This window comes from Abramis brama (genome assembly GCF_963993115.1).
Source record: "Abramis brama genome assembly, chromosome: 2".
NCBI classification, from domain to species: domain Eukaryota; kingdom Metazoa; phylum Chordata; class Actinopteri; order Cypriniformes; family Leuciscidae; genus Abramis; species Abramis brama.
The window spans coordinates 68,181,016-68,207,027 of record NC_139964.1 but is presented as its reverse complement, the minus strand read 5'-3'; the positions used below and the strand labels follow the sequence as shown (position 1 = coordinate 68,207,027).

Below are 26,012 nucleotides of genomic sequence, written 5' to 3'. Positions count from 1 at the left end.
AATAGTAATGGCTTTTTTAAAAAGATACAAATGATGAAATATGGAGATACAAGCTTCTATGAAAGCAACATTATAAATGTTATTAATTTATTAAGTAATTGCCGTACAGTTTTAGCATTAGAGTGAAATAATAATAACAATAATGAAAAAAATTCTCCCCATTGTAACTGCAAAAAATAAATAAAAATAAAAGACAGTGAAAAAAAATAAATAGAAATTTAGATGCCACACATTTTTCCGCCCATGATTAGTCAGATTCCTCACACAGACTGTTCGTGATCCAGCACTGTAGCTCATAAACATGTAAACTCGTGTTTGTCCTCATGATCTGTTTTTGCTCCTTCCTCTTCCTCCTCGTTTCCCTCTTCCTCTCGTTTGCCCCTCGAATGCAGAACGAGCTGTAACCATGGCGACGCCCCTCCCACCTTCAGCATCATCCTCTGAGCTGGAGCTGCCTGACTCCGCCCCCCTGGATGACATCACCGGCGTGACTCCGCCCTGAACCACTGCCTCCATGAAGCCTCCAGCTGATGAACTCCCAGCCGGTTTAGATGGAGACATCTCTTCATCCTCCTCTTCTCTCTCCTCTTCCTCTTCTCTCTCTTTCCTCTTGAGGCACGTGACGGCTCTGCGCAGACGCTGGCTCCGGATGAACTGCTTCTCCTGCTGCTCCAGACGGAAGAACGAGTCGATGCGCAGCTGCGTCTGCACACACACAATCATAATACACACCGAACAACTCACAGAATACACACTAATGTTTCTGAAAGAGTCTCTTCTGCTCAGCAAGGCTGCATTTATTTAATTAAAAATACAGTAAAAATTATGAAATATTATTATAATGTAAAACATTACATGAATATATAGTAAAGTGTAATTTATTCCTGTGATCAAAGCTGAATTTTCAGCATCATTACTCCAGTCTTCAGTGTCACATGATCCTTCAGAAATCACTCTAATATGAGGATTTGATGCTCAAGAAACATTTACCATTATTATCAGTGTTGAAAACAGTTCATATTTTTGTGGAAACTGTGATAAATGTTATTTTTCAGGATTCTTTGATGGATAGAAAGATCAAAAGAACAGCATTTATCTGAAATAGAATCTTTTGTAATATTAAACACTACCGTTTAAAAGTTTGGGGGTCAGTAAGTTAATACATTTTTTGGGGGAAATAAAAGAAATCAATACTTTTATTCATCAAGGATTAATTAAATTGATCATAAGTGACAGTAAAGACATTTATAATGTTACAAAAGATTCTATTTCTGATAAATGCTGTTCTTTTGAACTTTCTATTCATCAAAGAATCCTGAAAAAATGTAAATAACTGTTTTCAACACTGATAATAATCATAAATGTTTCTTGAGCATCAAATCATCATATTAGAGTGATTTCTGAAGGATCATGTGACACTGAAGACTGGAGTAATGATGCTGAACATTCAGCTTTGATCACAGGAATAAATTACACTTTACTGTATATTCACATAGAGAACAGATGATTTACATTATAATAATATTTCTGTTTCCCTGTGTCTGCGTGTGTGAGTGTCTGACCTGCTGAGACTGAAGCTGCTTTAGCACCGGCTGGAGGCTTTCTTCAGTCCTCCTGCTGTTCCAGCCGAAGCGGCTCAGGCAGAACGTCACTCTGGCTAAGGAAGTATCTGCTGTTTTAAACACTAGTGCAAATGTTAAAAGTTTTTGATTGATTGTGTTATCCTTGACAAATGAGTGTATTTCACTATTTTTGTCTCATAAATCAAATGCAGACATGCATCACATAACGTGTGTTAAACTGCAACTGTCACACTGCGAATAGCCTGAAGGATATTCTTTGATGAGCTCCAGGTGTGGGCGGCCCCAGCTGAACGAGGCGTCTGATTGGTCGACGCTGGGATGCAGGTACGCCTGAGCCACGGCAGGGTTGGGAAAACCCGGATGAAGACGAAGATTCCTCAGTTTCTTCTTCACTTTTGTGTCTTTGGGATTGGCAGCCATTTTCTTATTCTCCTGAGCCTCAGCCCACCATTCACTACATCAGCCAGACAACACACACACACACACACACACACACGCACACACACACACGCACACACACACACACACACACACACAGGATGAGACACATATTTAATGATATTTGACAAATATTTTGGCAGGTGTGTGTGTTTCGCAGGTGTGTGTGTTTCGCAGGTGTGTGTGTGTGTGTGTGTGTGTGTGTGTGTGTGTGATTCGCAGGTGTGTGTGTTAGATACGCAGGTGTGTGTGTGTGTTCGCAGGTGTGTGTGTGACTCACAGGTGTGTGTGTGTGTTTCGCAGGTGTGTGTGTGATTCACAGGTGTGTGTTAGATACGCAGGTGTGTGTTAGATACGCAGGTGTGTGTGTGTGTTTTGCAGGTGTGTGTGTGATTCACAGGTGTGTGTTAGATACGCAGGTGTGTGTGTGTGTTTCGCAGGTGTGTGTGTGATTCGCAGGTGTGTGTTAGATACGCAGGTGTGTGTTAGATACGCAGGTGTGTGTGTGTGTTTTGCAGGTGTGTGTGTGATTCACAGGTGTGTGTTAGATACGCAGGTGTGTGTGTGTGTTTCGCAGGTGTGTGTGTGATTCGCAGGTGTGTGTTAGATACGCAGGTGTGTGTGTGTGTTTCGCAGGTGTGTGTGTGATTCGCAGGTGTGTGTTTCCCACCTGAGCTGCAGGTGTGTGATTCGCAGGTGTGTGTTAGATACTCAGGTGTGTGTTAGATACGCAGGTGTGTGTGTGATTCACAGGTGTGTGTTAGATACGCAGGTGTGTGTGTGTGTTTCGCAGGTGTGTGTGTGATTCACAGGTGTGTGTTAGATACGCAGGTGTGTGTGTGTGTTTCGCAGGTGTGTGTGTGATTCACAGGTGTGTGTTAGATACGCAGGTGTGTGTGTGTGATTCGCAGGTGTGTGTTTCCCACCTGAGCTGCAGGTGTGTGATTCGCAGGTGTGTGTTAGATACTCAGGTGTGTGTTAGATACGCAGGTGTGTGTGTGATTCACAGGTGTGTGTTAGATACGCAGGTGTGTGTGTGTGTTTCGCAGGTGTGTGTGTGATTCACAGGTGTGTGTTAGATACGCAGGTGTGTGTGTGTGTTTCGCAGGTGTGTGTGTGATTCACAGGTGTGTGTTAGATACGCAGGTGTGTGTGTGTGTTTCGCAGGTGTGTGTGTGATTCACAGGTGTGTGTTAGATACGCAGGTGTGTGTGTGTGTTTCGCAGGTGTGTGTGTGATTCACAGGTGTGTGTTAGATACGCAGGTGTGTGTGTGTGTTTCGCAGGTGTGTGTGTGATTCGCAGGTGTGTGTTTCCCACCTGAGCTGCAGGTGTGTGATTCGCAGGTGTGTGTTAGATACGCAGGTGTGTGTAAGATACGCAGGTGTGTGTTAGATACGCAGGTGTGTGTTTGATACGCAGGTGTGTGATTCGCAGGTGTGTGTGTGATTCACAGGTGTGTGTTAGATACGCAGGTGTGTGTTTGATACGCAGGTGTGTGATTCGCAGGTGTGTGTTAGATACGCAGGTGTGTGTGTGATTCACAGGTGTGTGTTAGATACGCAGGTGTGTGTTTGATACGCAGGTGTGTGTTTGATACGCAGGTGTGTGTGTGTGTTTCGCAGGTGTGTGTGTGATTCACAGGTGTGTGTTAGATACGCAGGTGTGTGTGTGATTCACAGGTGTGTGTTAGATACGCAGGTGTGTGTGTGATTCACAGGTGTGTGTTAGATACGCAGGTGTGTGTGTGATTCACAGGTGTGTGTTAGATACGCAGGTGTGTGTGTGATTCACAGGTGTGTGTTAGATACGCAGGTGTGTGTGTGATTCACAGGTGTGTGTTTTGCACCTGAGCTGAAGGAGCGGCTCTAATCCAGTGCCGGGAAACTCATTGAGGATCTCCATCCCTGTGACGAACCCGACTCCCGGGATCCCCTCGGTGTAATCGCTGCCCAGCAGATACGCCAGGTTTATCAGTTTACTCCTGTCCAGACCTTTGAACATTACAAACACTGAGTGTTCATCAGAGGGTCCAAGACCACAGGACTTTTGTTGCACTTGAACCACGAATACACACAAAAAATGTCAAAACTGATGTTTCATAAAGAGATCGTAAAATGATGGTGTGCTCAAGTCATTTACGTGTTGATGGGATTTCCTTTGAGTTTACGAGCTGATGATGTGTCAGTGAGAACACGACACTTTTACTTCCCAGAGGGACTTGAACACATATAAATGAATCCATACGGGTTTAATCTGAATCTTGATATGTCTGTAATACTGATATACTGTAATTTTGGCTTATAAACATTGATCAGCTAACATACATAGAGCAACGGAAGCTCACGCATGCACGAAATCTCTCATAGTTCATTTAAATATGGTCATTTGTGTTTCAAAGATGAATAAAAGTCTAAGGGTTTGGAACAACATGAGTAAATGATGACAGATTTGACATTTTTGAGTGAACTAACACTTTAACAGAGTAAAAATGCTACATTAAACACACGTTAAAGTCCCCCTGTGGTGAAAATCCAGCTTTTAATGTTGTCTATATGGTGTTTTTAATATGCGTTAAGACAAACCATGTGTAAGTTCATAAGTCGACACCATTGCTGAGTATTTTCTCCTTAAAACTGCAGTGAACCAAAGACAGTCTCAAAAACACGCTTTGAAATCGCTGGTGTTTCTGACGTCACAAACTACCTTGTAACCAATCAGATCAACGTGTGATCGTCAACCAGTGGATCTCTGAGCTGAGTGAGTGAGTGGAGGCGGGGCTCATTTACATATTCATAGAACCGCACATACTAAATGAGGCAAGGGTGTCGAGTTACATTCAAGATATTTAAAGGCATGACGAATTTTTCAACATTTTTCAAGGAAAAAACTTTTAAATATGTGATTTTAAGGTATAAAATGATTGACTACAGGGTGACTTTAATTAGTACCTTACTATATACGATGAAAAACTGTAATAAATCTAACATCAAATTTCATGAAATTTACAGTTTTTGGAAGTAAAAAAGAACAATAATTTAAAAAAAGTAATCTTGACATTCCCAGAATGAATCACATTTGATGCATGTTTATGGAAATAACCTTTTTTTCTGATCCGTTATGTACATTAGGGTTTTATATGTCATTAAATTAATGTTTATGGGATTATTTTAGGCTGTCTCAGACGACGACATCACTTCCTGTCGGCCACCATAACTTCTGTTGTGTGCAGTTCACAACCTCACCACTAGATGCCGCTAAAATCACACACTGCACCTTTAACTGAAATGTAAAAATGTAAGCCGGACTGACGAGGGCCAGAGCTCACCGAGCTGGTTCTGCATGTCCGCTGACTGGTAAAGCTCCACGTATTTGTTCTGGCTGAAGAAGTTCCTGTAGACGTGGCGTCCGCCGAAGAGCCAGATGTCGCTGTCGTCGGTGATGGTGCCGTGCGTTTGGTCGAGCCGGTCCAGCGCCGCACACTGGGCTTCAGCCTCCATCGGCGCCACCACGAACGGCACGCCGAACAGACGCAACAGCTCCTGAGCAAGCATCAGAACACACCGCTAACACCAGCACACGACTCACTCACCTCGGTTCTGTAGGACATGTTCTGCACGTGAAAGCGTGAACCCTGACCTGAGACTCTTGGCACATCTGTCCGGTGACGCTGGAGCTGCTGCGCTCCTGATGCTGTTTCTGCTCTCTCAGGATCATCTGCTCATCCTGCAGGTCTCTGTCCATCTGCAGCAGATCCTCCTGACACACACACACACACACACACACACACACACACACACAGAGGTTTGTTTTGTGATACTTGTGAGGACATTCCATAGGCGGAATGGTTTTCATACTGGAAAAACTGTATATTCTATTCCCCTACCCATCACACACACACACACACACACACACACACACACACACACACACACACACACACACACACACACACACACACACACACACACACACACACACAAACCCTACCCATCACACACACACACACACACAAACCCTATCCATCACACACACGCACACACACACACAAACCCTATCCATCACACACACACACACACTAACCCGACCCCTAAATCTACCCATCACACACACACTAACCCAACCCCTAAATCTACCCATCACACACACACACACACTAACCCGACCCCTAAACCTACCCATCACACACACACACACACACTAACCCGACCCCTAAATCTACCCATCACACACACACACACACAAACCCTATCCATCACACACACACACACACACACACGCACACACACCCTATCCATCACACACACACACACACACACTAACCCGACCCCTAAATCTACCCATCACACACACACACACACACACTAACCCGACCCCTAAACCTACCCATCACACACACACACACACACACACTAACCCGACCCCTAAATCTACCCATCACACACACACACACACACACACACACACACACACACACACACTAACCCGACCCCTAAACCTACCCATCACACACACACACACACACACACTAACCCGACCCCTAAACCTACCCATCACACACACACACACACACACACTAACCCGACCCCTAAACCTACCCATCACACACACACACACACTAACCCGACCCCTAAACCTACCCATCACACACACACACACACACACACTAACCCGACCCCTAAACCTACCCATCACACACACACACTAACCCAACCCCTAAACCTACCCATCACACACACACACACACACACTAACCCAACCCCTAAACCTACCCATCACACACACACACACACTAACCCGACCCCTAAACCTACCCATCACACACACACACTAACCCGACCCCTAAACCTACCCATCACACACACACACACACACACACACACTAACCCGACCCCTAAACCTACCCATCACACACACACACTAACCCGACCCCTAAACCTACCCATCACACACACACACACACTAACCCGACCCCTAAACCTACCCATCACACACACACACTAACCCGACCCCTAAACCTACCCATCACACACACACACACACACACACACACACACACACACACACTAACCCGACCCCTAAACCTACCCATCACACACACACACTAACCCGACCCCTAAACCTACCCATCACACACACACACACACACACACTAACCCGACCCCTAAATCTACCCATCACATACACACACACACACACTAACCCGACCCCTAAACCTACCCATCACACACACACACACACACACACACACACTAACCCGACCCCTAAACCTACCCATCACACACACACACACACTAACCCGACCCCTAAACCTACCCATCACACACACACACACACACACACACACACACTAACCCGACCCCTAAACCTACCCATCACACACACACACACTAACCCAACCCCTAAACCTACCCATCACACACACACACACACACACTAACCCAACCCCTAAACCTACCCATCACACACACACACACACTAACCCGACCCCTAAACCTACCCATCACACACACACACTAACCCGACCCCTAAACCTACCCATCACACACACACACACACACACACACACACTAACCCGACCCCTAAACCTACCCATCACACACACACACTAACCCGACCCCTAAACCTACCCATCACACACACACACACACACTAACCCGACCCCTAAATCTACCCATCACATACACACACACACACACTAACCCGACCCCTAAACCTACCCATCACACACACACACACACACACACACACTAACCCGACCCCTAAACCTACCCATCACACACACACACACACTAACCCGACCCCTAAACCTACCCATCACACACACACACACACACACACACACTAACCCGACCCCTAAACCTACCCATCACACACACACACTAACCCAACCCCTAAACCTACCCATCACACACACACACACACACACTAACCCAACCCCTAAACCTACCCATCACACACACACACACACTAACCCGACCCCTAAACCTACCCATCACACACACACACTAACCCGACCCCTAAACCCACCCATCACACACACACACACACACACACACACACACACACACACACTAACCCGACCCCTAAACCTACCCATCACACACACACACACACTAACCCGACCCCTAAACCTACCCATCACACACACACACTAACCCGACCCCTAAACCCACCCATCACACACACACACACACACACACACACACACACACACACACTAACCCGACCCCTAAACCTACCCATCACACACACACACACACACACTAACCCGACCCCTAAATCTACCCATCACATACACACACACACACACTAACCCGACCCCTAAACCTACCCATCACACACACACTCACAAACACACACTAACCCGACCCCTAAACCTACCCATCACACACACACACACACACACACACTAACCCGACCCCTAAACCTACCCATCACACACACACACTAACCCGACCCCTAAATCTACCCATCACACACACACACACACACACACACTAACCCGACCCCTAAACCTACCCATCACACACACACACACACACACACACACACACTAACCCGACCCCTAAACCTACCCATCACACACACACACTAACCCAACCCCAAAATCTACCTATCACACACACACTAACCCGACCCCTAAACCTACCCATCACACACACACACTAACCCAACCCCAAAATCTACCTATCACACACACACTAACCCGACCCCTAAACCTACCCATCACACACACACACACACACACACACACACACTAACCCGACCCCTAAACCTACCCATCACACACACACACACACACTAACCCAACCCCAAAATCTACCTATCACACACACACTAACCCGACCCCTAAACCTACCCATCACACACACACACTAACCCAACCCCAAAATCTACCTATCACACACACACTAACCCGACCCCTAAACCTACCCATCACACACACACACACACACACACACACACACACTAACCCGACCCCTAAACCTACCCATCACACACACACACACACACTAACCCGACCCCTAAACCTACCCATCACACACACACACACACACTAACCCGACCCCTAAACCTACCCATCACACACACACACACACACACACACACACACACACACACTAACCCGACCCCTAAACCTACCCATCTCACACACACACACACACACACACACTCTCTGGGAGCCTGTGAGATTTACCATGTCGATGTGATCCCACTCAGCGCCAGCAGGAGCTTCACCCACGGCCTCCTCTTCTTCATCCCCGTTCTCTTCCTCTCTGCTCTCCTCTTCCTCTCTGCTCTCCTCTTCCTCTGAGGGGCTTTTATCTTCTTCTTCTGCTCTGGTGTGAGACTGCTCTGTGTCAGACGCTTCCTCCGCGTCACACACCTCGATAAAGCTCTCTGCAGGGACCAGATGAACAGGTGTGTGTGAAGCACTCAAAGCTTTTTTTGTGTTTTCTTTAATTGCTAATGCTCTTTTTACACACAGACTGAACAAAATGAAGCATTGCTTGGTGATTGGTTGAGCTAAACTGGTATTATCTAATTGTGTAGTTAAATTTAACAGCTGACAGATATTCAACATAATTCATGTGTGAGACAGTCTAACAGAAGGACGGAAATATCAAATATCAACTGATCATATTTTATTACCATTTTCTAAACTATAGCGAATAAACTGTGATAATGTGAGAAATGTTGAATAAATGTTGGTCTGACTGTATATTATTATATCTGCTTTACAGCTGAATTTAAATGCGTCTCATATTAGATGAAGTTTGCATTGATTCTGTTCCTGCTGTAGTGTGTGTGATCAGTGTTTGTGATCAGTGTGTGTTTGACCTTCAGAGCTGCTTTCCTCCTCATCATCATCTTCTTCACTCTCGGGTTTGGTTCTGTCAGTTCTCAGATCAGAGGAATCTCTCGGGTGTGTTTGCTTCAGCTTCACTGCGGCGTCTCGTGGCTCGCGTGTCTCTACTGGAAATAATAATGAGTAATCAGTGTATTTAGGCTTCTGTGCACTTTAAACATCAGTGAATGTGTTTAACAGGAAAATATGAGTACCTTCAGAGCTGCTTTCCTCCTCATGATCTCCACTCTCGGGTTCCTGCAGTCTGTCTGTGTTCACAGGATCAGAGGAATCACTCGGGTGTGTTTGCGGATGCTCTCGTGCAGAACTGGGAATAATTGATGTTCTGTCCTGATTCTTTGATCCTGAAGACTCCTCCTCGTCGTCCGAGCTGCTCGTGATGACGTACGTCTTGTGTTTGTGTGCCGGCGGATCCATCATGGCGTTCTGGATGGCATGTAGAGTTCGAGGCGACACACGTCCATCTTCATCATCAGGTGGTCTCGTGTTTTCTTCCTCAGAGCTGCTGTCCATCATGGCGTTCTGGATGGCCTGAAGAGTTCGAGGAGACGCTGGAGGATCTTCCTCATGACAGGAGGAAGAGGAGGAAGAGGAGGACGGCTTGTTCTTCTTCTCGTCTGGCTCGGTCACGGGTCGCCACAGCGGCTCAGGTTTTCCTTTAGGCTTCGCTTTGCGATCCCACGGGGAACTGGACCACAGCGCTGGAGCCGGCCGACCCTCTGGAGCGCTGGCTTTCTTCTGAGACCCTGAACAACAGAACAACAGAAAACGTTTACTCTCGTATTTTAGTAGGACACGCAGATTGTTTTTTAAAGAAATTAATTATTTTATTCATCAAGGACGCATTAAATTGATCAAAAAGTGATATTTATAATGATACAAAAGATTCTATTTCAAAGAAATGCTGTTCTTTTGATCATTCTGTTCATCAAAGAATCCTGAAAAATTAAATGTATCACAGTTTCCACAGAAATATGAACTGTGTACTAAGGAAGCTTGTTTCTGCCACAGGATAAAAGATAATTGTGACTTTTTATTTCACAATTTTGACTTTTTTTCCTCAGAATTGCGAGTTTATATCTCACAATTCTGACTTTATTTCACATAATTCTGAGATAAAAAGTCAGAATTGTGAGATAAAAAGTCACAATTACCTTTTCTATTTTTTATTCTGTGGCGGAAACAAGCTTCCATAGTTTTACAACATTGATAATAATCATAATTGATCAAAAGTGACAGTAAAGACATTTATAATGTTACAATTACAATGTTACAATGTTACAATTCTATTTCAAATTTGATCTTTCTGTTCACCAAACAATCTTGAAAAATAAAATGTATCAGTTTCCACAAACATATGAACTGTTTTCAACACTGATAATAATGATAAATGTGTCTTGAGCATCAAATCATCATATTAGAGTGATTTCTGAAGGATCATGTGACACTGAAGACTGGAGTAATGATGCTGAAAATTCAGCTTTGATCACAGGAATAAATTACACTTTACTGTATATTCACATAGAAAACAGATGATTTAAATATTTCACTGTTTTTACTGTATTTTTGATCAAATAAAAGCAGCTTTGGAACATAAAAAAATCGTACCGATGCCAAACGATTGATTTAAATGATCTCAAAGCTGAATATGTTGTTAATAGTGGTTGTTTTTGGACCCTGATTTGTTATTGAGAGTATTTTTTAATGTTTTTGTGTATGTGATAATAAATAATGTATGTTTTTGAGTGTTGTGTTGACCCCAGGAAGACAGATATGAGCTGAAAGCCTCTTTGCCAGTGTATTTGTCCAGACCTTTGATGAGTACGTAGTGGGACGAGTCCTCAGACACGAGGCGGCGGGTCTCCACGTGTTGACCTTTGCCCTCTCTCTCCTCAGAGCCGGTGTGGTTCATCTCCTTCTGCACTCCCTCCAGACGCTGGTTGAGTTTGTTCCTCTGAAGGAGACCCGCCAGCTGATACTGAGAGAACTCACTGGACCTCTGAGAGACCAGGACATCAGGGGTTAAAGGAGATCACGTGAGAACACATATTCCTCTTATAATAATTCATATGCAGAATAAAGGGGCGGGGCCTGGTTGAGTTGGTAGTGTGTTAAACTGGCGGTTATGGAAAGGGGCGGGGAATTTCCCAAACACACTCGAAGCGCTCGACCAATCACAACACACTGCTCCAGCCGACCAATCAGAGCACAGTGTGCTTTTCAGAAGGAGGGGCTTCATAGAGACAGGAAGTAAACAGAGCGTTACTGACAGACTGGGAAGAGAGGAGCCGCAACAATGGAGAATATGAGGAGAATAATCAACATTCAAGCAGGAAAACCTGTTCTAGTAAATTACATTGTTTAAATTAATGCATTTTTAGCTAACTGTGATTTGTATATGTACATTTCTGAAACACATAACTTAGACAGTTTCCTCTGATAACAGATCACTCTAAATTGTAATGTGCATTTTCTGTAAAGCTGCTTTGAAACGATGTGTATTGTGAAAGGCGCTGTACAAATAAACGTGAATTTAATATATCAGAGCCCAAAAACAACATCAAGACTTTGTAAAAGAACACAATATGTGCGCTAAATCTTCAGTCATTCTGCTTCTCCAGTAAATCTATCATGATATAGGAATGTTTAGATATTTGTTCTGGAAAACAAGACAGAAACATTGAGGAAGAGCCTGATCTCTGCCGTGTGTGAATGGCATCACCTCTGGCGGTTTGTGGTAAAGTGTGCGTCGCCTCTTGTTGAATTCCTTCATTTCTTTCAAGATTTCGTGTTTGATCTCCGGTGGCATGAGGGAAAACTCCTCAGAGTTGATGTCGACGGAGTTAGGATTGTGATAGATCTCTTCCTGAACACACACACAAATACAAAGCGGTTTATGCTAAATGCTAACGTGGCAAAATCTAAACTTTAGTTTCGCCCAGCTCTAATCTGCTAAATAATAATACATTTTATTTATATTGTGCTTTTCTCAAACCCAAAGCTACACGGGGAAATGATAACAAAGACATCAAAACAATAAGAAAGGAGAAATAAAATTTAAAAAAGTAACAATAATCCACTCAAGCACAATAACAGCTTTAAAAAGACGAGTCTTTAGGGGCTCTTTAAAAGGCATGAAGATATAATAAACATTAACATCTGCTTTGAAACTGTGTGTATTTTGAAAAGCAATATATAAATGAATATAAATGTGATTCGTCTCACCTGAAAGCTGCTGTAGGTCTGCAGCGATTCGTCTCCTTCTCTTTCCTCCTCTGAACTACAGACACATTCATGAAGACACGTCCCTCATTATCATCATTATTAGAGATGCACGATATTAAATTAATATCCACATGGTTTGGTTAGACACCGACACTTCGGTTTTTCTTATGGAAAAAAAAATCTCTCCCAAATAATGCTGCAAAAACCCTTTATTATATTGAACTGCTATTTATTTTATATATAATATTACAAATATTTGATATAATAATTGCACCCAAATAAATGTGCATTAAATGTGTGCATACAACTCAGTTGCACAAATAAGGTAGTTTTCATAAGCACTTCTATTTATTCAAACATACATATATAATTAACAGTAAATAAGCTCCTCTATAGTGTTTTTTATTATAGCTAACTAACAAACGCATGACTTTCCTGAGGAATACGCAACATTAGGTTCACAAGCTGATCTTTAAACACTGATTGAGAGATTACATGAGACATGATACGGATATCTTCCAACATACCTTCTGATGTTCATGCATGTTTTTCTAGATATAATTTGTATTAAAGTGGATAAAAAGACTCTACAGTCACTACAGTCACATTTAAGTGCGTTAAAACGCCATTTATTGTTTGAATTTCGTGATAAAATGGACAGAATTTGAAAGATGACACTGTGCTTTGCTACTTCTAAAAATAAACAAAGAGCTATTTGCAATTTTTAGATGAGAGGCGCTACAAATGTTTAGTAGAGGGGAAAACTACAGATCTGGCAACCCTGGCTTGAACTACGGGTGATTTATAGGGTCAAATGTTTTGTTTGTGCTGTTTTTAACTGTTAATGTTATTGTCGCATTAACTTTCCCTAAATTCAACACGAGAGATTTTCTTCACACACAGTGTGTGTTGCAGTCTGAACACGTTTTCCCGCCCCCTTTTGATTGACAGGATATAATCGGCACTGATCATCGGCTGTTTTTAAATGGCGATAGCGTTAATAATAGCTTTTATCGGCCGATACCGATTGTCGGCCGATACATCTCTAATCATTATGTGTTGTTTGTCCCCGATCTCACCTCCTCTCGTCTCTGTCCTCCTCAGGAGGAAGCGCGGGAAGAACGTACATGTCATCCTGATCATCTCGTCTCACAGACGACAGGCTGGGAACCGACTCTTCACTGCGGGAAACAAGGAGAAGAGCATGTTTCTCTGTGGAATGAACAGCTGTGAACATGAACTCAGGCTCGTACCTTCGATCCCCTAGAGCTGCTTTGATGGCCTGTCTCTTCAGGAACGTCTGAAGGAGTTTTTCATTGGTCTGTCTGGACTCTCGGCTCATTTCCTCACGCCGTTGTCTCCGGATCGCCTGAACGTGTTCAGAATGTCGTTATTCCTACCGTCATCCTTCCCTCGGGTCATTCTGACCCGGAAATCACTTTTAAAAAATGTTTAAAAATTGAGTGTTCATCGGAGGGGTCCAAGACCCCAGGACTTTTGTCGCACTTGAACCACGAATACACACACACAATTGAATGGATTCGAGGAGCTTTGTGGTTGAAATTTTAAAAAGTAACAAAGCGGGTCAATTTGACCCCCTTAGGAATGAATGTAATGCGAGGAATGCTTCAGTTCACTTAGAAAAACCCCAAAATGCTCAAAATTCAAACTAAAAATGCAAAAACTTTGCCAATAAATGATTGTATAATGTCTACATGTGTCTCTGAATGCACACTGAAGAGAACAGGCTTTAGGACCCAGAGGAACAGCTCATTTACTCCATATAGAGATATAAGCCCATCTAGAGTCATCAAATATCATCTTATATTATTTATTCCACAAGAGGTCAAAGACACACAATGTAAGATATTTAGTGCTGAATTAAAAGAGTTATGCATGAAAATGTGAGTTATTTTGAATTTAAGTTAAAAGAATGTGAGGAATGTGCTTAAATTACTATTTATTTATTATTTATTTATTGATCAAATCTAGTCATTTAAAGGTAAATGAACTAAAAAAATAACAAAAAATCGACAAATGCATAAAAAAAATTGAAAAAATATTATCAAAATGAAATAAAATAAGCTTTCTGGACCAAAAAAAAAAAAAGTATAATTTTATGGACCCGTGAGGGAAGGATTTGTTACAAAACGCGAGGGAAGCATCTCGACGTTCATGTTTTACACGCAGATATGAAGCTCACCAGCGTCTGTCTCTTGAGCAGCGGCGCGTCTCCATCGTACACGAACACGGGTCTGATGCGGAAGAACAGCAGCTTGCAGAGCCGATGGAAGAGCGTGAGGAGGTGAGCGTTGAGAACCGCATTCCCGTCGCGATCCCGCACGCCTTTCACCGCCTGATTCAGCCAGATACTGATGTCTGTCACGGGGAGTCACGGATCCGAACTGACCAATCATGCTGAGCTCTTACTAAAGTCAGACTCATTCTCTGCATTGCATTACAGTGATGGAATTTGGGGAATGTGTGTGTGTGTGTGTGGATATATACAGTTGTTTTGGACCATTCTTTTGACTTTCTAACATGCAGTCAAACGTGACACTCAACAAACCTCGCCAGTTCAGATATTTCATGTGTTCTAGCTCAAGCACACCTGGTGCAGCTAATGAAGCCCTTGATGTATGGGAATGCATGTGTGTGTAAGCTAAGCTAAATTATTCACCCCCATTGCAAATCAGGTTTCTTGGCAAAATGTACAGACTTTCGGCTGTTTGCAATGGAAAAATCAAACAAAAGTAATTGAAATAGCTCAACACAACAATGTTTGAAGTGTTTTCCACGGCTGGACATGCATTTCATGACTTCTGCATGTTAAATCCTGCAGTAAAGGATACCGACAGCCAAGATCTTCCCCTCCAGTGTTTCCGGATTGATGGGTTTTCCGGTGCTTTCCAAGAGCTTCCACAGTCCATGAACTCCCATCACACCTGACAACAGCAGGAAAACATCATCATCATCCTCTTCATCATCATCATCATCCTCTTCATCATCATCATCATCATCATCATCGTCCTCATCATCATCATCATCATCATCGTCCTCATCATCATCTTTAACTTTCACACAGTGTGAAGCAGAAAAGCCATGCTTGCATAAGGAAACATCATGCTTTGGCAAATTATAATTCTGATGAATTAATCAGGTTTAATCCGATCAAGAAAATAAAATTATGACATCAATTTAAATTATGAGGAAAAAGTTTTAGATTCAAAATTATTAGATTAAAAGGAAATCATTTTGAGAAAAAAGTTTTAAATTACGAGATTAAAGTCATAATTGTGAGATAAAGTAAAAAAATGTAATCAGTTTCGACTTTTTATGTCATAATTATATGACCTATTTGTACCTCAACAATTGTATCTCATAGTTATGACTTCGTATGTCATAATTTTGAATTTTCAAACTCATAATTATGATTTAATATTTGAGAATTTTGACTTTTTACTCAAACGCTCCTGCAGGAGAAATATACAAAAACAAGATAGTGATAATAAATCTATTATTTGTGATTCAAATGAATCAATATTTCAACATACTATTTAAGCGTATTTCTGTTTCTAATGGGCTCGTTTTATTATTCACAGACTAACGAACAAATGTTTAAATTATGATATTTTATTTCAAAAAAATCACACACAGACCTGCTCACAGCTTCAGAATCATAACATCCGGTCCCGGTCGAGTCACCGGAAATACGTACTGAGCACTTCCGTTCGGCTTCGACCAGCTGCTTCCGGTTTTAACATGGATCTTGTTTGAACACGACTCCGTGAGGTACGTGGCAAGATTGATTATGAATTATGAAACATCAGTATCGATCACTTCATCAATGAATCCGTGATTTTATGAGATTCGCGCCTTTACATGACGTCGTCGGTTGAATAATCTCGAAGCACTGCTAGCGTTAGCTGTCTCGCGAACTAGCCAAACAAACAAACAAAGATAAACCTTTTACAGTCTCTTGAGATAAACTCTGTTATAAACTGTGTTTATTAGCAGCACGTGTTCGTGTTTTGGAGAAACTGATTGCTGGTAAGTTCACTAGTGTTGAGTTGACTAATGTAAACATCTTTCATCGACAATAGAATAATGATGATTAATCCGGTTTGATCAGATCAAGACAGTAAAGCAGCTTTACTTGATTAATCTCGACTAACTCAAGCTCGTTTGTCTCTTCAGGTCTTATTTGTTACAATCCTCAATGTGTTCATGTTTTTGCATCCTAGAATCTAATTTAATTAATATAATTGGTATTTTTTAATGCTGTTTCTCTGTACAGGAGTCATGTATTATAAAATGTTAATACAAATATAAATTTTTATGTATTAGGGTTAAGCAAAAATGTATATTTGTATACATTTTTAAAATGTTTTAGCATAATATTTTCAATAATTTTCAACACAATAAGTTGGATTGTATTGCATTTTAATTAAATATTATTATTATTAAGATGCTATTTTTCTGTCCAGTAGTCATGTAGACTTGCATCATAAGATATGCATACAAAATATACATTTTTGTTTTAAATAAAAATAAATTTGTTAATCAAAATATTATTTTATATTATAAATATAAAAATAAAGTCTGTTTATTACAGTGTTAATTTTTGTCATCTGGACTTGCATCATAAAATGCGAATAAAGTAAGTTTTTGTTTTAAAATTTGAAGAAGAAAAAAAGTTGTATTAAAATGTTGTTCAATTAATTTAAATATAACATTTGTTTAAATGTTTGTAACATTTCTGAGCAGGAGTCATCTAGAGTATTGCAATATACCATTTTAGTTAAAAAATATAACATTTGAATAAGATGTGCGTATGTTTTCAGGCGAACTCGTGAAGGACAGTCATGTCTGCGTCAGTCATCATCAAAGGTGAGTTCATCTGTCCATCATCTGAGCCTCTCACACACACACACACGTGTCTGGAACGATAATGTGTGTGTGTGTGAGAGAGAGAGAGAGTGTGTGTGTGGTGATAATGTAACATCAGCCGAGCCTCACACACGTGTCTGGAACGATGATGTGTGTGTGTGTGTGTGTGTGGTGATAATGTAACATCAGCCGAGCCTCACACACGTCTGGAATGATGATGTGTGTGTGTGTGTGTGGTGATAATATAACATCAGCCGAGCCTCACACACGTGTCATGTTTTATTGGACTGTCCTGGGTTTAATACTAGTAGAATGCTCTTCTATTAAGTTATTTCACTTAAGGACTTGTTTAGTAAGATTATGCCTGAAAAGGTTTTTTTTTATTTTTTATCATATGTTAATTTAAATAAAAAAATGTGTTTGTTTGCTTTGGTTTTATTGTATTTATATGATATTTGTATTTTTGTCATTTAATTTTTGCCATTAAAATAGCCATAGATGCTGACATGGCATTAAATAAAACCAATCAATCACACGTGTGTGTGTGTGTCTCAGATGTGTGTGTGCGCGGCCCCGGCGACGGCATGGAGATGCACAGGCCCTCTGTGGCCCCTGAGGCCCCGCTCCCGAAGCTGGCGTCCCCGAAGCCCAGTCCCAGGTCTGCAGCGTCTCCGGGGGTCCTGCACCTGGGCAAGGTGAGCCGGGACGTGTGTGTGGAGCTGGAGTGTGTGAGGATCGTGGTCCCCCGGGCAGCCATCACCCGCAGCGCTCGAGCCGGGCCCTACGCTGAGGACCGAGGGTCCCCTCATCATCACGGGGACGAGCCGGAGCCCGAGCCGACGGACTACAGGATCCTCCTGGAGAAACTGCAGAACTCGGAGCGCCGGCTCCTGCAGGATAAAGAGGGCCTGTCCAACCAGCTGCGGGTCCAAACCGAGGTCAGAGCAACACGCTGGATCATCAGCTGGAATATCAATAAATCATAGTTTGTTTCATATTTCAGCTTTAATTATCTTTTATATATTTAAATTTTATTTTAGCATTTACATTTTTTTCATTTTTAATATAATTTTTTGTTTTTAGCATTATATTTTAATTATAAAAAAAATAAATAATTGGTGTTTAATTTAATTGTTATAATAATCTTTAATATAAGTGAAAAAAAAATATTTTTTCATATTTTATTTTTAATTATCTTTTATATAATTAAATATTTTTGGTTTTTAGCACTTTAATTATTAGTATAATATATATGTTTTTATGCATTACATTTCAATTTTAACAATTAAATAATTGGTGTTTAATTAATTTATAATTATCTTTATTATAATTAAATAACATTTTAGTTTTAATTATCTTTTGTTATAATTAAATATTAATTGTTTTTAGCATTTAGCAAATTTAATAAAGTTTTAAGTATTTTAAATGTAATAAAGTAGAATTTATTTAGCTTTATTTTTAATGTAAAACATTTTTTTGAGCATTTTAATGAAGCTTTATATACTTTTATAGGCTTTGTGTTGTAGCTTTATATTCTGCCTTTATTCATACGGTGGAGATTTTAGTTTGACTCAGTGTTCAGTGATCCTGTTTCCTGTGTAACATGAACTTATGTTGAGAAGTTTTCAAAATATTGCACTGAAAGAGTCTCTTCTGCTCACCAAGGCTGCGTTTATTTGATCAAAAATACAGTAAAAACAGTGAAATATTATTCCAGTGTAAAACAGCTGTTTTCTATGTGAATATCTAGTAAAGTGTAATTAATATCCTGTGATCAGAGCTGAATTTCCCCGTGCCGCGTGTCCTCAGGTGAACCGAGAGCTGAAGAAGCTGCTGGTGGCGTCGGTGGGCGATGACCTTCAGTATCACTTTGAGCGGCTCTCGCGAGAGAAGAACCACTTGATCCTGGAGAACGAGGCTCTGGGACGCAGCCACACACACACGGCCGAGCAGCTCGAGCGCATGAGCATTCAGTGCGACGTCTGGAGGAGCAAGTTCCTCGCTAGCCGGTGAGAAACGCCATGATGCTAATTAGTGTTGCTACGATAGTCGGTGTTAGTGGTGTTCAGAAGCAACTTTTTTTTTTTTTTTTTAGATAAAATAATTTAGTTCAGTTAGAGAACAGACTTTACAATTAAAAACTGAACGGTGTCTACTTAATAAATCGTGAGCCGAACGAGTTCATTACTATGGAAAAACACTTGCTCTGCGCCATTATGAATGTCCGTGCGGACGCGCGCATTTTACTTTCGCTTTTAAATTAGCGATTTTATTTATACAGTACAGATGGATCCTGAACAATGCTAGGAAGACTGTTGCAGAGTTTGGGTACTAAATAGGAAAATAATGTTCGTGTGAAAATGCTTGTGTGTGTGTGTGTTCTTGTAGCGTGATGGCAGAGGAACTGACCAATGCCAGAGCAGCTTTACAGCGCCAGACCAGAGATGCTCAGTGTGCCATTCAGGATCTGCTGCGAGAACGAGACGAGTTCTCCAGAGACATGCTGCACACACACAGGTACACCTTCACACAGGACTGTTATCGCCAGTGACCGTGATTGAGGTCGCTGGAGCAGCTGATTGATTGACAGTGCGAGTGTGAATGAGTTTGATTGACAGTGCGATTGAGTGTGAGTAAATGTAAAAAGTGAGTGTGATTGACAGTAAGTGTGATTGACAGTGTGATTGACAGTGCGAGTGTGATTGACAGTGCGAGTGTGATTGACAGTGCGAGTGTGATTGACAGTGCGATTGACAGTGCGAGTGCGATTGACAGTGAGTGTGATTGACAGTGAGTGTGATTGACAGTGTGATTGACAGTGTGATTGACAGTGTGATTGACTGTGATTGACAGTGAGAGTGTGATTGACAGTGAGTGAGTGAGTGTGATTGACAGTGTGAGTGTGATTGACAGTGTGATGGACAGTGTGAGTGCGAGTGTGATTGACAGTGCGAGTGTGATTGACAGTGCGAGTGTGATTGATTGACAGTGAGTGTGTGATTGACAGTGCGAGTGTGACTGACAGTGCGTGTGACTGACAGCGAGTGTGATTGACAGTGCGAGTGTGATTGACAGTGTGATTGACAGTGCGTGTGATTGACAGTGCGATTGACAGTGTGAGTGTGATTGTCATTGAGTGTGTGATTGTCATTGAGTGTGTGATTGACAGTGCGATTGACAGTGCGAGTGTGATTGACAGTGCGAGTGCGATTGACAGTGCGAGTGCGATTGACAGTGCGAGTGCGATTGACAGTGCGAGTGCGATTGTCATTGAGTGTGTGATTGACAGTGCGAGTGTGATTGACAGTGAGTGAGTGTGATTGACAGTGAGTGAGTGTGATTGACAGTGAGTGAGTGTGATTGACAGTGAGTGAGTGTGATTGACAGTGAGTGTGATTGATTGACAGTGAGTGTGTGATTGACAGTGCGAGTGTGATTGACAGTGCGAGTGTGATTGACAGTGAGAGTGTGATTGACAGTGTGATTGACAGTGAGTGTGATTGATTGATAGTGAGTGTGATTGACAGTGAGTGTGATTGACAGTGAGTGTGATTGACAGTGAGTGTGATTGACAGTGCGAGTGTGATTGTCATTGAGTGTGTGATTGACAGTGCGATTGACAGTGCGAGTGTGATTGACAGTGCGAGTGCGATTGACAGTGCGAGTGCGATTGTCATTGAGTGTGCGATTGACAGTGCGAGTGCGATTGACAGTGAGTGAGTGTGATTGACAGTGAGTGAGTGAGTGTGATTGACAGTGAGTGAGTGTGATTGACAGTGAGTGAGTGTGATTGACAGTGAGTGAGTGTGATTGACAGTGCGAGTGTGATTGACAGTGTGATTGACAGTGAGTGTGATTGATTGACAGTGAGTGTGTGATTGACAGTGAGTGTGATTGACAGTGAGTGTGATTGACAGTGCGTGTGATTGACAGTGCGAGTGTGATTGACAGTGCGAGAGTGTGATTGACAGTGAGTGTGTGATTGACAGTGCGAGTGTGATTGACAGTGCGAGTGTGATTGACAGATCTCTGGAGCAGTTGCTGGTGTCACTACAGTGGGGTCGACAGCAAACCTACTATCCCAGCGCGCAGCCGCTCAGCACCGGAGAACTGGCCTCAGCCAATCACAAGCTTGCAGACGCCATTAACTCACACCTGCTGGGGAACGTGAGCGGCAGCGGTGGCCCGAAGAAGAGCCGGAACCAGAACCAGAACCAGAACCAGAACCAGTGCCGGAGCTCAGAGCTCTGCAACACGCCGGCCGAGAAGATGGCCGAGAAGGTGCGGTGCTCTCTCAAATAATTATTAGAAAATATTCATCCATATCATATTCATAAAAATGAATAATAATTCTGTTTATTAAGAAATCATTCTCAGGATTGCAGAAGCTTCTGGTTGTTGGTTTAGATGTTTTCCTCACTGATTGTTGTCCAGGTGCTGCGGAGTCTCGACCCCATTTCCTGTTCTGAACAGGAAGTGGACGCATCACCGACTGACCCGCATCATTCCCACTTCCTGCCCAGCAAGAAGAGCATCGGCCGCTTCCACCCGTACACGCGCTACGAGAACATCACCTTCAACTGCTGCGAGCGCTGCCGCGGGGAGCTAACTGTGCTTTAGCCGTCAGACGCTAGCGCTAGTGCTAGCGCTTCAGGTGCCAAAGACAAACCCCTCAAACACACACACAACATCAGAATGACCTCTGACCTGACGCAAGCTCAACGTGCTGTAGCCGTCAGACGCTAGCGCTAATGCTAGTGCTTCAGGAGCCGAAGACAAACCCCTCGAACACACACATCAGAATGACCTCTGACCTGACGCAAGCTCAACGTGCTTTAGCCGTCAGACGCTAGCGCTAATGCTAGTGCTTCAGGAGCCGAAGACAAACCCCTCGAACACACACACACAACATCAGAATGACCTCTGACCTGACGCAAGCTCACAGTGCTGTAGCCGTCAGACGTTAGTGCTAATGCTAGTGCTTCAGGAGCCGAAGACAAACCCCTCGAACACACACACACAACATCAGAATGACCTCTGACCTGATGCAAGCTCACAGTGCTGTAGCCGTCAGACGCTAGTGCTAGCGCTAGCCAAAGATAAAAACCCCTCGAACACACAACATGTTTGGGGTCAGAGATGGCCCTGTTCGAGGTTTATTGGCCCTCATGTTCTTCCACTCCTGTGTGATTATATTTCTTCACTCAGAAGATGTTGAACACACACACACACACACACACAGAGATTGAACACGCTCATGGATCGCTGTGGCTGCCGATTTTAAAATATACAAATTTTGTGTGTTTTCGTGGCTTTAGTTTGACGTGTGTGTAGGATGTGTTTGTGTAATGCAGTGTTTCTGGAATATAATGCGTGATTGTATTTACATTGTTTCATACTTCATCAATATGAAAATACTCTTTTAAAGTGTTTTCCTGGACCAGAGTGAATCAAATCTTTGTTTTTAAAGTATTTTAGTGATATTTTCTCCATCATCTTCCTTTATCAAAATAAAACATTTGGAATGAAACTTTTGTTTTTATCATACGAGTAAAAAATCTTATTTTTAATGCAACAATTCTTTGATACGAAAGCAGAGGAAAGATTATCAGTGTTTCTCTATCAGATTGAAATTAATGTTTGAAATGTGTAAAATAATTGTCCAGATAGGATGAGTTTCAGCACTGCATTATGAGAACGAGACTGTGTTTTCTGTTTAATTAATTTCATTGGTGAGTGATTCTTTGAAAAATAATTAATTCATTAGAAATTTATAATTCAATTATTAAGAAATAAGAATTTCATTAATTTGTAAGAATTTAATAATTGGATAAATTAGAACAAGAAATTTATCAGAAAATATGTCATAGGAAGAAATTAATAATTTGAGAAATAATTAATTAGATTAAAGATAAGAAATTAGTTAGAAATTAATTAATCCATAATACATTAAAAATTAAGAAATCAGAATAAGAAATGAATTAGAAAGAATTGAACAACAATTGAATAATTCATAAGAAATTAATAGATTAATAAGAAATTAGAATACAAAATCATTAGAAATTAATTAATTTGTAAAAAGAATTTAATAATTATCTTAAAAATAAGATATTACAGAAAGAAACAATTACAAAATTAATAAGTTAATAATTAGATAAATAAGAAATTATAAGGAATAATTAGACATTTATTTATTCTTAAGAAAATAGAGAAATAATAAGAAATGCATAATCCATAAGAAGAAATTCATGATTTTATCAAAAATGAGAAATGAGAATAAAATTGAATAATTAGAAATTATGAGAAATTAGAATGAGGAATAATAATTAGACATTCATTAAGAAGAAATTAGAATAAGGAAATTAATAACTAGAAATTAAATAATTTATAAGAATTGAATAATTAGATTCAAAATAAGAAAATTCTCAAATTACAATATTAAGAACTTAAGAAGTTAATTCATAAGAACAAATTAGATAAATAAGAAATTAATAATTATAATTTATTTCTGCCAATTTGATTTGTAATAAAAATGTCAAAATGCAAAAACTAATTTAATGCTCAGAAAAACACGCTTTATTGTCTTAATGCAGAATATAATTTCCTATTTGTCTTTTTTTGGTGTGAAATATCATAGCATCAGCCATATGAAATAAGAAGCATCTGAATTAGAAATGAATTCATAAGAACAAATTAGTAATTTGAATAATAAGAAAGACAAATCCCTCCAATTTGATTTAATTGTCATGAAAATGTCAAAATGCAAAACAATGTCATGCTCAGAAAAACAAACTTTGTCTTTTTATCTATTTTTGTCTTCTTTGGAGTGAAATATGAGCACACTGCAGTTTTATATGAATAATAATATAATCATCTGAAATCATTTAATTGACTCACAATAAATGACTCGCATGAAAATGATGTCAAAATACAAAGAAATGCTCAGAAAACCTTGCTTTATTATCTTTATGCAGAATATAATTTGCTATTGTCTTTTTCGGAGTGTAATATGAGCCTTATGTTTATCAGCCTTATGAAATAACTTTATTGACACAAAATAAGCATCAACTAAGGTACAGTATTACATAATTAGCCCTCCTCCTCCCACCACATCTTTCTCTCTCGTCCTCTTTTGTGTCCGTCGGTTTTGTTTTTCGGAGCCGCAGAATTATGTCGTACGGATTGAGTCTTTCCGGTTCTCATCTGATGAAATCCGCAGTGTTTCCTCTTGGGCACGAACTCCAGCGCCGTCTTCCAGTTCCCCGTGTCTTTCACGGTGCTCAAGATGCGTATCATCTGATCCAGGGTCAGGTTCTTCGCTCCACAGTCCCAGTCCAGATACTCGTCCAGCGGGAGCCGCGCGGTGGCTAGCTGGAGCCGTTTAGCGTTAGCTAGCGAGACGCCGGACTGGATGGATCGGTCCACGATGGCGCCGACGACGTAAACCTTCCTGTGGTCGAACTCGCGGAGAACGGTGGGCGAGTCCGCGGTGAGATACACCAGATCCTCACGGGGAAACACGTCCGCGGGTTGGCTCGCCGTGTCCGTGATTAGCATCCGCTCCCATGTTTCCGCGCCGTAGCGCTTGAGGAGCTCGCGGTGATACGCGCCGCCCGGCGTTAGCCCGCAGAAGTGCAAGTGAAACGGGTCTGAGGACCGTCGGTTGAATCCTTCAGTCTCCATCAGCTGAGACACGGCGTTCTCCATCTCGCGGCGCGTCATGTGACGCTCGTAGCTCATATCGTAGACTAGCGGCTGCCCGAAACGCATAGCCTGCGCCACGCGCCAGTTCTGCAGCCGATCCAAGGAACCGCTCCAGAACTTCATGAGAAACGTGTTCTTTAGCTCTCGCTCTTCTCCGTCTGTGATCCTCTCAGGTTTCGGCTTATTCTCGCGCTTCTCTTTCTTCGAGATCTTGTGCGCTTCTTTGATGGCGAGGAACTTGAGGAACTTCTTCTTAGCGGATTTGGTGGTTAGCGCCGCGAGATCTTGGAGCTGCTCGTC

At 41.7% G+C, this 26,012-nt stretch overlaps 3 protein-coding genes across 9 annotated transcripts in view; 1 reads left to right on the top strand and 2 right to left on the bottom strand.

The window, feature by feature from the left end:
• Positions 1–54: 54 nt before the first annotated feature.
• ercc5 (excision repair cross-complementation group 5) lies at positions 55–16,848 on the bottom strand. Of its 2 annotated transcripts, none has more exons than XM_084100195.1 (17): positions 16,778–16,848; positions 15,971–16,063; positions 15,322–15,497; positions 14,372–14,487; positions 14,198–14,299; positions 13,119–13,173; positions 12,616–12,759; positions 11,706–11,892; positions 10,088–10,639; positions 9,866–9,997; positions 9,222–9,424; positions 5,660–5,779; positions 5,349–5,562; positions 3,870–4,014; positions 1,837–2,037; positions 1,563–1,647; positions 55–705 (listed from the first exon to the last, which is right to left on the bottom strand). In XM_084100195.1, exons 2-17 carry the CDS (start codon positions 16,056–16,058, stop codon positions 322–324), a joined length of 2,904 nt encoding a protein of 967 aa, XP_083956321.1. In that variant the 5' UTR covers positions 16,059–16,063; positions 16,778–16,848; the 3' UTR covers positions 55–321. The 2 variants fall into 2 exon arrangements, with proteins under 2 accessions (XP_083956321.1, XP_083956320.1); XM_084100194.1 differs by having other exon boundaries at positions 9,866–10,000; positions 16,778–16,846.
• On the top strand, positions 16,839–23,538 carry blzf1 (basic leucine zipper nuclear factor 1). Of its 6 annotated transcripts, XM_084100220.1 has the most exons (9): positions 16,871–16,910; positions 17,133–17,168; positions 17,734–17,778; positions 17,963–18,008; positions 18,564–18,946; positions 19,818–20,017; positions 20,397–20,525; positions 22,034–22,289; positions 22,443–23,538. In XM_084100220.1, the coding sequence occupies exons 4-9, from the start codon at positions 17,984–17,986 to the stop codon at positions 22,626–22,628; spliced, it is 1,179 nt and encodes a 392-aa protein (XP_083956346.1). In that variant the 5' UTR covers positions 16,871–16,910; positions 17,133–17,168; positions 17,734–17,778; positions 17,963–17,983; the 3' UTR covers positions 22,629–23,538. The 6 variants fall into 6 exon arrangements, with proteins under 6 accessions (XP_083956343.1, XP_083956348.1, XP_083956345.1 ...); XM_084100222.1 differs by lacking the exon at positions 17,734–17,778 and having other exon boundaries at positions 16,866–16,910; XM_084100219.1 differs by having other exon boundaries at positions 16,866–17,168.
• Positions 23,539–24,737: 1,199 nt separating this feature from the next.
• trmt10c (tRNA methyltransferase 10C, mitochondrial RNase P subunit) overlaps positions 24,738–26,012 on the bottom strand; it is a 3,159-nt gene continuing 1,884 nt past the window's right edge. The window contains exon 2 of the mRNA XM_084101319.1: positions 24,738–26,012. This exon is cut by the window's right edge and continues 282 nt beyond it. Within this exon, the coding sequence (XP_083957445.1) occupies positions 25,098–26,012 (915 nt within the window). The 3' untranslated portion in view covers positions 24,738–25,097.

Bases quoted from the DNA above. Each gene is read 5' to 3' on its own strand.
- ercc5 (XM_084100194.1), bottom strand. From the start codon at position 16,058: ATGGGAGTTCATGGACTGTGGAAGCTCTTGGAAAGCACCGGAAAACCC. The intron at 4,015-5,348 runs GTGAGCTCTGGC...TAATGTTCAAAG, and splicing joins GGACATGCAGAACCAGCTCG to GTCTGGACAGGAGTAAACTG. The intron at 2,038-3,869 runs GTGCAAAACACA...TGGCTGATGTAG, and splicing joins GAGCCGCTCCTTCAGCTCAG to TGAATGGTGGGCTGAGGCTC.
- blzf1 (XM_084100217.1), top strand. From the start codon at position 17,984: ATGTCTGCGTCAGTCATCATCAAAG. The intron at 18,009-18,563 runs GTGAGTTCATCT...TGTGTGTCTCAG, and splicing joins TGCGTCAGTCATCATCAAAG to ATGTGTGTGTGCGCGGCCCC. The intron at 20,526-22,033 runs GTACACCTTCAC...TGTGATTGACAG, and splicing joins GACATGCTGCACACACACAG to ATCTCTGGAGCAGTTGCTGG.